The sequence below is a fragment of the Schistosoma mansoni genome (genome assembly GCF_000237925.1).
Source record: "Schistosoma mansoni, WGS project CABG00000000 data, supercontig 0041, strain Puerto Rico, whole genome shotgun sequence".
Classification (NCBI taxonomy): Eukaryota; Metazoa; Platyhelminthes; class Trematoda; order Strigeidida; family Schistosomatidae; genus Schistosoma; species Schistosoma mansoni.
In genome coordinates, this window is record NW_017386027.1 from 648,316 (window position 1) to 664,613 (window position 16,298).

At 36.1% G+C, this 16,298-nt stretch overlaps 1 protein-coding gene across 1 annotated transcript in view; it reads left to right on the forward strand.

Moving 5' to 3' along the window:
• Positions 1 to 15,704, forward strand: part of Smp_150660 (phosphatidylinositol 4-kinase) — a gene marked incomplete at its 5' end in the record, with an annotated part of 33,011 nt that extends 17,307 nt beyond the window's left edge. The window contains 6 exons of the mRNA XM_018790666.1: positions 116 to 293; positions 1,399 to 1,513; positions 3,621 to 3,673; positions 7,343 to 7,573; positions 11,629 to 11,749; positions 14,620 to 15,704. Coding sequence (XP_018646063.1) covers positions 116 to 293; positions 1,399 to 1,513; positions 3,621 to 3,673; positions 7,343 to 7,573; positions 11,629 to 11,749; positions 14,620 to 15,005 — 1,084 coding nt within the window. The 3' untranslated portion in view covers positions 15,006 to 15,704. The remainder of the gene's footprint in view (positions 1 to 115; positions 294 to 1,398; positions 1,514 to 3,620; positions 3,674 to 7,342; positions 7,574 to 11,628; positions 11,750 to 14,619) is intronic.
• Positions 15,705 to 16,298: the final 594 nt, after the last annotated feature.

The window sequence follows — 16,298 nt, forward strand, 5'->3', positions numbered from 1 at the left end:
AACGGGTGTCCGGTACTTGCAGGTGGTTTAACTTAGATCGACTCGTGAATCCAACTATGAAAATATTACTGTACAGTTTACTCTGATAGTTCTTTTTTCTCCTTAAATTTTATAGATCATTCCCTAAAGGTGAAGCACGTAAAAAAGCTTGTTTAGAAGCATTACGTGAAGTCAATGTGAAACCTGGTTGTTATTTACCATCGAATCCAGATTCTGTTGTATTAGAAATTGACTATATGTCTGGTACACCAATGCAATCAGCAGCAAAAGCACCATTCTTAGCACGATTCAAGGTTAGAACAAATCTAATTGTTGTTTAAATATTGTAACTAATCTGTATAGAAGTGGTTTGTGTCTTTTTTTTTTATGAATCCATGTTATATGTAAGCAGTAAGTTAATTTTTCACCGGATGAGGGCGATTCATCAATGGAATCCATAGAATGCGTGATTTCCTCTTGCTGAATGGATTGAAATATCAAATTTATGAGTAAATAGTTTACAGGAGGATTCCTATTTTCTGTCTGTAATGACTCGTGATCCACGAAGTTTAACTGTATGGCTGGCTGATGTTAGATGATTGATTTGTTTAGTTATAAGTTCACTGTAGTCGGATGTCGACCCAGTGGATCTAACGACTAAGTACTTTCAGTGAGATCTAAAGTTCCTGGGTCTGTGGGTGCTTTAATGGCAAAGTAAACAAGGAACCAGAATTTATTCATAATATGTTGATTAAAATGTGTATTTTCATAGTTGAAATCATGAGTCAAATTGAAGCTAGACCACTACGGAAAACCTGGAAGCACTGGACGGCCGTTCCATCCTATTATGGGACTTCTCAGCACTGCGCATCCACGATCCCGCACTCACAGTGACCAGTGGAGTTCTACCAAGTCTGTTGTGAGATATCAACTCACTGAAGACAATTGGTGATCGGTTGCTCCAAATCGTGGATTGGTTAAAGTTAGACATTAACACCGTTGGATGCCGGCTCAGTGGTCTATTGGTTAAGTGCTCTGGTAGGTCCCGGGTTCGAATCTCGCGAGTACGGAATCGTGGATGCGCACTGTTGAGGAGTCCCATAATAGAACGAAACGGCCATCCAGTGCTTCCAGGTTTTCGATGGTGGTCTAGCTTCAATTGACTCATGATTGCAACTATGAAAATACTAAATTCTCCACAAAACCCCTTCTGATCTAAAATGTGTATGTATAAATAGGGAATAGGTTTATTCAAATAGTATAGTTTGTTTTTCGTTTTAAACTCTTGGTGTTAGAGTGATACCTTGTTATGTATCTATGCACTTGTCTGGATATAATATTCATTTATATATTATTTCACATAAAATACAGTTCTCATACCTATATTATATTATTCAATATTTTATTGTTGATTTCTAGGTTCGTCGAGTCGGTGTTCAAAATCTAGAAGCTGAAGCTATCAATGCAGCTAAAGAGGCACAAAATCTTACAACTATACCTGGTGATCCTTCATCTCAACAAACTCATCAGCATCGTGATTCCATAGATGGTATTAATCCAGTTGTGTAAGTTAGATTGATCTGTATATCACTGTAAGAGGTTTATGGAGTTTTATAATTTACATTATCGATTGACGTCAGTTTGGCAACCGTTGAAAACCAGAGATCACTGTACAGATGTTTCGTTCGAGGATGTAACTATTCAGCAATGTACATTCACGACCCAAATGCTTGTCGAAAGCCAGACCCTTTAGTCTGACGGGGACATTAAAACCACTAAGTTGACATCCACTTTTCCTGTCATACTCGACCTAATTGGACTGCGCTGGTCACAATTTCGTATGACTTTTCCGAATCAATCCCTGTTGCCCTCATGATTTTCATTATCAATAATGTAAGGGGGCTTGGAGAGATTTTTTTAGTTTTTAACCAAGTTCAGTTTGTAATAATACTATAACTATATATCATTAAGAAAAGTGATTTGTCTACAGGTAATTCATAATAGAAGGTTAGGGTGAGATTACCATTGCCATCCTACTAGAAGGCAATTGGATGTATGAAGTCTACGAAATAAAACTGATCACTATTGGTTCATCAGATGATTAGAAATTTAGTATGTCGTTTGTGCAACAGGTCACATTACTATGTCATATTAATACAGCGTCGTGGAATTATTGAGACAAATTTACTACTACTTACGCCTGTTACCCCTCGTGGAGGAGCATAGGCCGCTCACCAGCATTCTCCATCCAACTCTGTCCTGAGCCTTCCTTTCCAGTTCTTTCCAGTTGTTATTCATCCTTTTCATATCTGCTTTTATTTCCCGGCGTAATGTGTTCTTTGGCCTTCCTCTTTCCCGCTTCTCTTCCGGATTCCAAGTTAGGGATTGCCTTGTAATGCACATTGGTAATTTCCATAATGTATGTCCAATCCACTTCCAACGCCTTTTCCTAATTTCCTCTTCAACTGGAAGCTGGTTTATTGAGACAAATACAAGAGTTATATATGTGGTAACTGTACAGACAATATGATTGAAAAGAAAGAATAAATTCCCATAATCAAAGTTATCAATACTAAAGATAATCGAGCGGATCTTAACCACCTAATCTAATCTATACACATGACTCAGTTCAACAGTAATTTACTTCATGGGCTGACATTATATCTTGGTTCAGATGGCTCTAACCTTTTTGAAACTTACTCTTACACTAGTAAGCTATTATGACTTTTTCCCTGTTAATTACCACGTGACTAAACCGCCACTTGGAACATGACCTTGGCACTGTGCCAAACCAATGACGCGTTGGGTATACTTAATATATGTCTCATCATGTTAGTCGATGAAAGATCTATTACCTCATCAAACAGTTTGACATGTTTACCTAGCACTTTACGGGAGAAGTTACGAAGTATTTACATGATATATATACATAACCTTCAATCTTCTATATTTATCGTCATCTCGTCTGATCTTCACGTGTTATATCGATGCCATGTTTTCGATGCACTGAAATTCTTCACTCCGTCTAACAACTCCGACTTCACTTTCTGCTACGCACTACTTACAAACAATTCATACTTTAAACCCTGAACTTGATTCATTTCAGTATTTTATCATAAACGAATGGTGCTTCTAAGACATTTGTAACCAACTATTTTGAACTTGTTCATGTCTCTTACCGTCAAGGACAAATGTTTCTCATTTTGAAAGTACAATTTTTTTTGGAAATGTTTGCGAAGTATACTTACCCAACGATAGGTGAACAGGCATCTCATCTGTAATATAAGGTGACTTAATTTAGCGAGATTGTATTTATACTTAGATTTCTTCAATCACCAACAAGCTCTTCATGTTACACTGAAATGATATTTATTTCCTTTTACATCTTTTCTTATCTACATAAAATATGGTTGTTGTTTTTTTGAATAGAAAAATGCTTTCCCAGGCAGGAATAAAATATAAACGACGCAATAGTCATCATGAATCACCAAATAGTCCATCTAGGCAAACTCTGGCATCAGTTACTCATAAATACAGTACAGTTGCATCACGTGTTAATAAAATTCGTCAACCTACCGCAAGTGGTGGCAGTACAACGAATCCAACAGATGATAAACAACAAACTGCATCCACGAAATTAGGTCATGTATTCATGCAAGCCTGTATTTTCAAAGTTGGAGATGATGTTCGTCAAGTAAGTAATTATTACCATAGAAAACAAATTAATGATAATCGTTTACTGTTGCTAGCTATCTAAATAAGCGGATTTATATAGTGGCTAGCAGTGGAATTAAGGATGCACTTTTCGTCCTATTTAGGATTCGTCAGCTCGACGTATATCAATCCGTATTATGTTCAAACCGGGATTCTGAACTAGCACCTTTAGCTCCGAACTCCTAACTCGTTATCCACCTGGCCAATAAGTTCAGGTAGCTGCTCGCTAGTATTAGCCTGAGATCTGACTCCAAGTAGATCGTTTGCTGCTCGTCATGGTAATATACATGTCACCAATCCTCGTATATAATCATCGACTTAAATGGCGTTGGTGAATATTGGAATTAAATAAACCAAGTAGGAAAATGTCAACCAGACAATAAGTAAATAAGTACAGTCTTCATTGAAAGATCCAGGTCGACTAGAAAAAACTATTACCATAACTGATTTTTTCCACCAAAGAAGATGTTTCTCTTACTCTTATGAAGAATGCGATTGTAAACAGTTATAGAGTCCTCACTGGTTTCTATACTGAGATTTCTGCGTGACGTATAGAGTTTTAACCAAGTATTCTTGGTTGAAAAATAGATGTCACTCCTATATTGATATTTTTTATACCATGGCACTATATCATAAACTATACACATCGTCACTTTTTCCACGCAGTCCCAGGATCGAAAAATATCCATAGTATGTTGTAAGCTTCTGGGATGATATTTGTAAAATGTATTCAATCTACCGATGTTCATTAAATTCTTTTTCCCATAGTGGAACACATCCCCAGACCTCTATATAACTAACATGGTGTTGCCATCGAGTATAAGTAAGCCCTTTCAGATGATAATGAGCAAACACACAGATTCACTTAAAATCTTCTGTTTGGAGAATCCAGTCTGTTCAAGGATAAAAGGGAGTTCAACTCACGGGTTCGATGTGTATATAAAACGTTCACTAGTACGGACTACCTTCACGGCAATGCTCAGATTGATATAAATTTCTCTGACTTTCACTATGCATAGAGTGGATAGAATCACAGTGTATGATAGGATTAAGTTAGTGATTTGTTACAAATACGATTATGTATCTATTGGACTTCATGTATTTGGAAATTTTCTAGAGAAATAATATATACTAGTAATGTCTATTTATTTACTTTATTTGAACATATTGGTACAAGAAGGCACCAAATATATATATGCCATACAAACCATTCAATTTTTGTGAGGGTATCCAAACCGAAGCAGGTTGTTTTCTTAAGGGGCCACACCCCGAGCCTTTGACCTAAAGGCCTAATCCAAAAGACAGTGGAGCATCGTAAGGAGATGCAGTCCCATGGTAGCCGGTGACCAACAATTGGTTCATACGCCATTTGTTCCCTCAGGATACTGGAGCTCATGTGCACCATTGGTTTGGAATCATGGTTTTCCAACTCCCCTAGGTGGACTTTCCATGTCCACCAACGGTCACGACAAGTTCATATAGGGGAGTTGAGAAACCCTGATTCCAAACCAATGGTACACATGAGCTCCAGTATCCTGAGGGAACAAATGGCGTATGAACCAATTGTTGGTCACCGGCTTCCATGAGACTGCATCTCCTTACGATGCTCTACTGCCTTGTGGACCAGATCTTTAGGTCAAAGGCTCTGAGTGTGGCCCCCTAACGAAACCATCTGCTTCAGTCTGGGCACTCGGGCAGTATCACATCCCTCACATAAATCAAATAAGATTTGTGTGGCCCATATATATCTGATGCCCCCTTTGTTTACCAATATTTATATGTTCAAATAAATAAATCCTATGAAAGAAACCATTTCTTCTATCAATCATCTCTATTATTCTAATTGAATTATAATCCATCTGTTTAATCACTACAAAACAATAATTGACAGAGATATCCATTATTACTTTTCTTTTCTTTTTTGGCTTCTCTTTCCTATTTATTTTTTCTTATAAAGGATATATTGGCTTTACAAATTTTACAATTATTTAAAAATATATTTGAAAGATGTGGATTAGAGCTATTTGTTTATCCTTATAAAGTTGTTGCGACTGCACCAGGAGTAAGTTCCTTAACAACAATCTTTATTCTTATTCTTCATCTTATTATTGCTATGAGCACTACTATTTATATATTCCATGTTGAATTAAACAGCAAAATCTCCACAAAACCCCCCTTGTGATAATGATCATATGCTTACTAGTGACTGGCTCCATGAGGTAATTCCTGGAGTTCTAATGAGAAGTCGTGGCCAGTGGAGCTAATCCATGTCAGGTAAAGACAGGTATCTACCTCAGTACAATGGAATTTGGTCGCGCAACTTCGTGGATTGGTTGAGGTTAGACATTAACACCGGTGAATGTCGGCTCAGTGATCTATCGGTTAAGTGCTTTGGCGCGAGACTGGTAGGTCCTGGGGTTGGAATCTTGCGAGGCGGGATCGTGGATACACACTGCTGGGAAGTCCCACAATAGGACGAAACGGCCGTCCAGTGCTTCCAGTTTCTCCATAATGGTCTAGCTTCAATTGACTCATGATCTTAACTATATAATATATAAAGTAGGATTAAGGGATACTAGCATTTGATCATTCGCATCTGTTGGAATCATCTGGTAAGTAATAGTGAAGTTATAAGCAGGGTATTAGCGAATGATAATAAATCAATGGATAAGGTTGTGAATCTTACCGACTGAGATGGTTGGGCCAAGTGTTACTCATGCCCAACCAACCACCACAGCGCACAATTCTGACTAGTGTTGGAGACGGATGAAAGAAAGTTAGGAGTAGCCAAATCAAAACGTGGCATCAGTTCGTAAAGTCACTAACTTCTGATCTGAACCATGTTGGTAGATGCGGACTACATGGTTGGGGTCCGCGTGACCATGTAAACCAGTGGTTGGAGATTATGGGTGATATGGCTCACAATCGATCACAATGATATAGTGTATACACTCTTTGTCTTCTCTTATACTGTGAGAATAATGTTACTTGATGCGTTTCTAAAGCATCTTGCAATCAAAGAAGCTGACACTTCAAACTCTTTATCGTTACAATAAATTTAATCCTTTTCTGTAAATTATTGTACACAATATGATCATAAACTAATGACCGATCCACTCTATCCTATTAGTCAAAACACACGATAACAGTACCGTTCACGATTCATTATGTTACGAGATTTTTGATTAATCACATCTGCTTACAATGGTATATTTTAGAAAAATTCCCGTATTGTGAATTAAAACAACATATATAAGTTAACAATATTGTTTTCAATTGGATCCTCATCAGGCTTTACAGCAATATATAATGCAGATAACCTCTTTATCGTTCTCCATTCGATCTTTGATGTTCCTCCAACTAAAGGATAAGTTACCTGGTTCTGCCACACCTACGTGTATCTACGAATTCAGCTACTTCTGTGGAGAAAGCTATATTGGACTCACCACCAAACAGCTGAGCCAAAAAATAAGTGAACAACTCCCTTCGTGGTTGGGAGAGGGTATCGTCAAAACAATATGCAGCTTTGTTCTATCATAGTTGATCGATAGCGATCATGAAGTAGACAGAAATAGGTCATTTAAAGTAATTTATCATATTCTTACTAGTTTTCCTTATGAGGTTCGATCTCGTCTATTACAAATAACAGAAGCTAAAGGGATTTGAGCTAATAATCCAAGGATCCAACCAAAAAGATATATTTTTAAAAAATCGTTTAATTTACCGTGTTTTATTTTATATTTTCCTCTTTCAGCGTGGTGTAATTGAATGTGTACCAGATAGTAAGTCACGTGATCAAATTGGACGTCAAATTGATGGCAAATTATATGAATACTTTTTAAGTATATATGGTGATGAAACTAATCCCAATTACCAAACGGTACGTAAACAATTGGTGCTTTTTTTGTGTTTGCTTACATTTGGTTCTTCGATAGACATTAGAGTATCAAAATCTTTTTAATAAGTTGTGATAGAGAATAGGCTCAAATAATCATATTTACTTAAGCCTATTACTTCCAATGGAGCATAGGCTGCCGACCAGCATTCTCCAACCTACTCTGTCCTGTGCCTTCCTTTCTAGTTCTATCTAGTTGTTGTTCATTCTTCTCAGGTCTGTCTCCATTTCTCAGCATAATGTGTTCTTTGGTCAAATAATCATACGTTAGGTTAATTAACTCTATACAATAGTAAATTATGTTTCATTATGAATAACAATTGTTGATAAAAGATAACAACAATACGAACCACATCTGTCTAATGGATGGGAAACGTGTTGCACGCATACATCTACCTACTGTTGACTCTGTTATTCTGTTATGGTTATCAAATGAGTATGGGGTGAGGTCATATGTGACCTGAATATTTCAATGGTAACGTCTTAGAGTGTAGAGATAGGTAAAACTAGTTCGAATCCCTCAGAAGCTTGTCAATCCTCTCAAAATTGTAGACACTCCTTGTCAACTAGTATGAAACCTTATCCGAGCAGGGTCTCCTCCCGATTACTTCCAACTTCTTAACAGTGGGTCTTTTTCTAAAGAAATATAAAAATATCCAAACTGAGATGTAACGTCAGCTCGTCGAGTCAATTGGCCAGTTGACCTAAGCGGTAACAAAAATATCAACGTTTGATTTCGATTTGTCTGTTCTAAACTACAGATTTATTCTACGATACAATGATGCATCTACTAGTCGTCCTCTGAATTCGCTTCTTCCTAGAAAAATAAATGCCTAACTGTTTCTTACACAATCCGATTTGTGATGAACGTTTGCTTGCATTTCTCTTTTGAAACCATATCTTTCCTAGTCTCCCAGTTATTGTTTATTTAATGCCTTATCAGTATAAGGTTTTGTAAAGATGGTTTAAGTCAAGCACTGATCTTAGCTAGACCACCACTGAAAACTAAAAAAAAAACAGTGATCAGTTTTTTTTGGTCTTTATATGGAACTCCTTAACAGTGTGAATCCATGCTTCAGCATCCGGAAATTGAACTCAGGACCTATGAGCTCGCACACAAGCCTTCAATATCTACAGACTACCAAGCTAGCATCTATTGGTATACATCCAGTAGAGTTCACTGATGTCTAGTATGAGACAGTTGTTTTCCTCAGGTAATTGAAACAATTGATATACGACATATATACCATTTGATCCCGGCTTAGTGGTCTGGAGGTGTAACATTCATATGCGAAGCTGGAGTTCCTGGGTTCAATTCTTTTTGGTAAGTTAGTGGATGCACATTTCTGGGTAGTTTCATACTGGGACAAAACAGCTATCCAATGCTTGTTTGGTTTTCAATATTGGCCTAGCCAAAGATCAGTTCATGATTTAAGCTATGAATATTTCATACTCATTATAATTAATTTCTTTTTCAAATAAACAATATTATGTTTAAATTCTCTTGGTATTGTCTGGTTGAATCTTCACATTGATGTTTAGGACTACAATTGATCAGTCTCTTATTGACATCTGTGCATATTGCCTCCATATAACCTTAATTCAACAAGCATTGTAATCAAAGATGGATAGTGTCTAGCACTGGAATATAGGATGCACGTTTCATCCTATTTTGGACTCGTCAGATGAATATGCCTGCATCATATTGCAAAGTGGATAATGCGATGGCATTTGAAGCAAACGGTACTGGATTCCAGTTCTAGAATGAACATCAACTCTGAGATGCAGGTACATCCAACTGATGAGTCCCAAATAGGACTAAACACACATCAAATTGGATTCCACTGTTAACCACTATCCATCTTTGTTTATAATATTATGTTTATTCTTTTTGATTATCTTCTTTTCTACATACCTAAATGTTATTTTGTTATTGTCCTGTATTCGAATCTCTCAATGCGGGATCGTGGATACGCACTGCCACTGAGATGTCCCACAATAGGACGAAACGGCTATCCAGTGCTTCTAGGTTTTTCATAGTGATCTAGCTTCAATGAACTCATGATCCCAGCTATTAAACATTACTATCATATCCACAAAAAACCCCTTCTGATATTTTGTTATTTGTTTATTAATAATAATTTCGATATCCTTCATTGTCATTATCATCAATATTTATTAATATTTAATATTAGAGATAATCGGTATCCTTCTACCTTTTTGTTTGTACAACAAATTCCTATAACTAATTAATTAGGTCTTAATATTTCATTGATTCACTTATTGTCTATAGAATAGAATCATCTAATCTGTGATAATTATTGAATAATTGAAAGGACTATCTTCAATATTGTTTTAATGGTATATCTAAGTGATTTGATCAAGTTACTAAGATGATTCCTTATGATAACAATAAACAGATTATTTGTTGAGGGGGGAGGGGAGGGGGGCAACTATTTGTTCATTCATCTTTATCGGATAATTGTGTATGTGTGTGTGTGTTGTGGGAGGAGGAAGAGGAGGAGAGGGGACAGAGGAGTATATAATATGAAAATTTTGCCGAATTATTGAAAACAAAACGAAAAAAAGTGAATACAAAACATTAATTATGTATTGGATTGTTCACTTATTGAATAGAAAAGTAGGATAAAGTGAAATAGCTTGTTAGTAACAAAATAATCATATATATATATATATATAATTGATGTTAATCACTTTATGCCAAATGTATGTATGTGTGTTATTTTATGTTCAATATATACTTTCTTTCGAATGTAGTATGTTAAAAGAGAGGGTAGTTAGTACGCTTACTCTTTTCATAGTTGAAAGCGTAAGTTAATTGAAGCTAGACCAACATGGAAAACCTGAAAGCACTGGACGACCGTTTTGTTTTATTATGGGACTCATCAGCAGTACCGTCCAGTGCTTTCAGGTTTTCCATGATAGTCTAGCTTCAATTGACTCACGCTTTCAACTATGAAAGTACTAATTCTCCACAAAACCCCCTACTCTTTTCATCTTTATGAAGAAACCTGGACGAGTATTATTTCATACAAGGTCATAAGTGTTTAACATTTCTTGATAATTTAATAGCCTTTCTGTAACTAATAATGTTTATGTGGTCGCTTGTAACTAACTTTGAAGTGAATTATTACAATTCAAACAATGAAGCTATGACTAGTGGTGTTCAATTATATCCGAGTTTCACCAATCCTAATCGGTCTTCGTCTTATATGACTCAAAATTGATTAAAGTGGACAAGAACTTAATGATTTTGTCTTATTTTGAGATTGATTATGGTAATTTTGAATTCTGAACAATTAGAAGATTCATATCGTACGAGCCCAGACCTACGCAGTTGGATTCGATAAAAGTCAGGAACCCTTGATATTTCAAAAATTCAAACGACTCATATAATAACTATGCTTATATAATAACAGCTGTGATCTCAAGATACGTAAGAAAAATTTCGAACTGAAGACAAAACCAATCAAGTCAACAGGGCGTCATAAAATTCTCATCGTCGAATGGGTGAGTCAATTAAAGCTAGACCACCAGGGAAAACCTGGAAGCACTGAACGGCCGTTTCGTCCTATTGTGAGACTCCTCAACTGTGTGCATCCACGACCTCGCCTCGGGGGATTCGAACCCAGGACCTACCAGTCTCGCGCCAGATCACTCAACCGATAGACCACTGAGCCGTCATCCGATGCCGTTTATGTCTAACCTCAATATAAAATTGAAAAACAATGACCGGCGGCTTTTTTGCACGTCAGAGCTACTAGGTACTTTCAGTGGCTCATTCGAGGTATAAAAGTGGCGCGCTTTTTACTGTGGTGCCTGGCTTCTGTTCTAAGACAGTGGGTTGCTACTGTAACCATGTATATAACCTTTAGAACAAGTCATTATTGATTTGTTTGTTTTATTTCCAAGTTAGCTAAAACACATTATTTTCTTCATTCTATCGATTAAATAATTCGTTTGGTTTTTTTTTCTCTCTCTCTCTCTCTCTCTTTATTCCCTTTGCTTATTGATTTTAGGCTCGTCGAAATTTCATATTAAGTCTCGCTGCCTACAGTGTATTCCTTTATTTAATACAAATTAAAGATCGTCATAATGGTAATATTATGATTGATAAAGTTGGTCATATTATACATATAGGTAAGTGAGAATAGATAAAAAAATTTCTTTTTATTAGTTACTATGGTTACAATTACTTTATCTTTTTGTGCGGTGTTGTTGTATTCTCGATAGTTTGGAATGCACAGCTTTCATGATCACTATTGCCTAGGTGTGAACCGTGTTTATAGTTAATCCATAAGCTTGTTTTGACCAATATGTCCCATTAAGTTGTTTAATCGAGTACTGTCAGAGGTATGAAGGCGGTTTTTAATTCTAATTCGTTTGCTCTGCGGAAAGATACTCTGAGAAGGTAACTAGGTTGAAGGAATAGTTATAATGACCAATAAGCATGACTGTACTGTTCAAGGGACAACTATTTGAGACCCGCCATGACTTGCATACACTATATTTCAACATTAGGTGATACTATGCTCTAATACCTTAATGGTAATCTCTCAGACTTTCAAGTTGGGTGATATGAGTTCGAATCCCCTTTTGAGTATCCCTTTCTTCATTGTTCCAAGTACACCTTGTTGACGAGTCCTAATCAACTACGTAATATTAACGATACCATTTCGTTGCTCAAACCGAAAGAGATAGAGAAACGCTTGAATTATATGATCTACTCTTTGAAAAGTAAGAGCTTTTACCATTAATCACATAAATAGTAGGTATTTAGGAAGGAAATCTGATTTACCCGTTGGTAATTACAAGCCTGACATATTAAACAGATCATTTTATTTATTTATTTAAGCACATAAATATTGGTACAAGGAAGCACCAGATAAATATGCGCCTCACAAATCTCATTTGATTTGTGTGAGGGCTGTGGTACTACCCGGATGCCCAGACCAAAGCAGGTGGTTTTCTTGAGGGGCCACACCCCGAGCCTTTGACCTAAAAGTCTGATGCACAATGCATCGTAATGAGATGCAGTTTCATGGTGGCCGGTGACCAACGGTTGGCTCATACGCCATATGTCCCCTCAGGATACTGGAGCCCATGTGTACCATTGATTCGGAATCAGTGTTTTCCAACTTCCCTAGGTGGACTTTCCGTGTACACCAAGCCGGTTAAAGCGCCGGACATTCGCTTTTCGTCCTCTCGATTTCGTAAAGGACACCCCGGTTGAGAGAAGGCAGTGAGTAGGACTTCCCTGTCAGAGGCTATACATTCGCGTGGCCATGTGAGAGCATTTCGAGAGAGAGAGCGAACTCTCCCCACTCTCGGCCGTACCAGGGCATTCAGGGGCTTAGGATTAGTAGTTACGGACTACATATTCCTTATTTATTTACACAATCAAATTTATTCCATCTGTCTCACTTCATAGTAGTTAAATATTCTTCTCATCATACATAAAGTAACTTGTTTCTTCTTGAAGTTCTAATGAAAAGCAGTAACTGGTGAAGTTCATACATATACACAGTAAAACAGTTTTCACCAATGACTTTGAATGACCATTGCGATTCTAATGACAAAGCGTTTGCACAGAGGCCTGAAGGTTTTAAGTTTGAGTCTTTATCAAAGTCATGAATGTGTGCATTGCTGAGAAGTCCCATACTACTAGAACAACTCAACTAATTAATGTTCTCTGGCTTTCAATGATACTCCAACTGCGATCAATCTACGATGAATATGAACTACAAATTTAGCCAGTCTTCATGAGACCACTTCAACTGAGACATTTTCCTTTATTTGGTTTAGATGTTTTTATCCATTGTGCATTATGCTAAATTTTTTTCCCTAATTTCATCAATACGTCTAACAGACTACTGTAGTGTTTTTGCATAATCATAATTGAAATATTAAGATTTTTACGAGTTAAGTCCCCAGTTCAAATCTCACTCTACCTACGTAGACATTCGAATAGTATTACTCCTGTATTTCATATTGTGACTCAAAAGTCACTTTAACCGTCAAACCTGTGCAGTTAAGAAATAAGGTACGTAAATAAAATGGAACTAAATATATTCACTGAGTTCAGTCTTGTAGACTATGAGGCAGTCACTCACCAACAGTATTAGAAGATGTTCTGCACAATATCACAAATCGATTGAAGGTTGTGGAACCAGGCGTCCATTGAGATCGTGTATGGATATAGCTGTGAAGTTCCATACTGGAACTAAACAGTTGTCCGGTATTTTCCGGTTTTTTTTAAACGGCTATTTAACTAACTTCAGTCTGTGGTGTAAACTGTAAAACCCAACAATTTTCACAAACCCTTTATACTAATGAAAAATAGGCTGAAGGCAAGTGCTCCACTCATACTTCCTTTAACATATATTACATCGAAATATAACATCATCTCGATAGTCTGCACAAATTCTAGCAGTCATTTGATCGGCGCAATCATAAATAAAGGAACTTCTTAGTAAACTGATCTGTTGTAGCCTCTCAAACCTCCTGTAAACCGATCGTATGTGAGCTTTGGGTACTGACATAGATGCTTTGATCTTGAAATCTCTCAGATGCTTCTGATTGACTCGTCCATAAATTATAGTCTCGTCAACCTATGAGTCTAACAGTTTTCAGAATCTTTCTACCAGTCAGTCAGCTATAATGTAAGACCAGGCACATATATATACATCGGTCCAAGTAGCTGTGCCATACCATATGATACAGGGAGAAAGAATTAGTTCTTAGAAAGAAAGATATCTAGTAACTTTAGTCTCACAGTTTAAGAGAAGACAAAGAGTATATATACTTACACCATTATGATTGATTCTGAGCTATGTCACCCAGAGTCTCCAATCACTGGTTACGATAATCGCATGGACCCCAACCATGTAGTCCGCATCCACCAACATAGTTCAGACCAGAAGTTAGTGACAATTTTTCTATACTAATTATAAAATGGTCGAGGAGAATACGGTTTTATTACTTGTTTTCTTTTTCTTTTCTTTCTACAGATTTTGGTTTCATGTTAGAAAGTAGTCCTGGTGGTAATTTAGGCTGGGAAAGTGATATGAAATTAAGTAAAGAAATGTTTATGATTATGGGTGGTCGTATGGATAGTCCATCATATTTATGGTTTGAACATTTATCTATACAAGCCTATCTTGCATTAAGACCATATCAAGAATGTATTGTATCATTAATATCATTAATGTTAGATACTGGTTTACCATGTTTTCGTGGACAAACAATAAAATTATTAAGACAACGTTTTGCACCACAATTATCAGATCGTGAAGCAGCTGCATCATATTTACGTATAATACGTTCATGTTTAGCACATTGGCGTGATAAATCATATGATGTATTACAATATATGCAAAATCAAATACCTTATTAAAAGTACTTATACACACACACACAGACACACAATGTATGTATATTCTATTCAATAGTTACTCTTTGTTGTCATATATATGATTTGATTATATACATGTTAAACTCTGAAGCATAATAATGATTATCCCTTTGGAACAAATTATGCTCAATTTCTCTCCCCTCCCCTCTTCCTCTCTGTTTCTGTCGTTGGTTCGTATCCGCGCTTGTGTTCAATCAATCAATTATCTATGTTTCATTGAATGATCAATATATCCATGAATGAGTATTTATATTCAATGGATCCTTATTTATAAATATATATATGTGTGATGTATCTATCAGTTCCTATTCAACTCAATCAATAGATATATTTCTCTCTCTCTACCCCTTTCGTCGGTTCGGATCCGCGCTTGTGTTTAATCAGTCAATTATATATTTTCCATTGAATGATCAATTTATCTGTGGTTTAGTGTTTATATTCAATAGATCAGTTCCTATTCAATTCAATCAATAGATATATTCCTCTCTCCCTCCCCCTTTCGTTAATTCGTATCCGCGCTTGTGTTCAATCAATCAATTATCTATGTTCCATTGAATGATCAATGTATCCATGAATGAGTGTTTATATTCAGTGGATCATTATCTATACATATGTGTGTGATGTATCTATCAGTTCCTATTCAATTCAATCAATAGATCTATTCCTCTCTTTCTCTCTCTCCCACTTTCGTCGGTTCGTATCCGCGCTTGTGTTTAATCAGTCAATTATCTATTTTCCATTGAATGATCATTGTATCCATGAATGAGTGTTTATATTCAATGGATCAGTTCCTATTCCATTCAATCAATAGATATGTTCCTTCCTCCAAGATGATAATAATAATATTGTTATTATATCATTTATATGTATTCTATACAATCATAATTATATTGTATCTGTGATTTATAATGATTAAATTGTGTATATTTAATGCTTAGTTTATGTATTCATCTTTAATATTACTATTATTATGATTATTACCATTGGAACCTCCATATGTTGGTTACGTCGTCAAGAAGAAAAGAAATAGGTAATTCGGTGCCCCCCTTACCCCATGTTTCTTTCTTTTTGTTCTTGTTGTTGTTATCATTCGTTGTTGTTATTGTTTAATATCATAATAGTAGTTGTATCATTGATTCTTTTTCCCTATTCCAACAATTGAATAAACTTTATTATCTACATCTTGATCTATGTAAGTATATGAATGTGTATGTCAACAGAATTAGGGATTATAATGAAGATTAGGGGATTAGTTAAATAAATCATCTATATTCG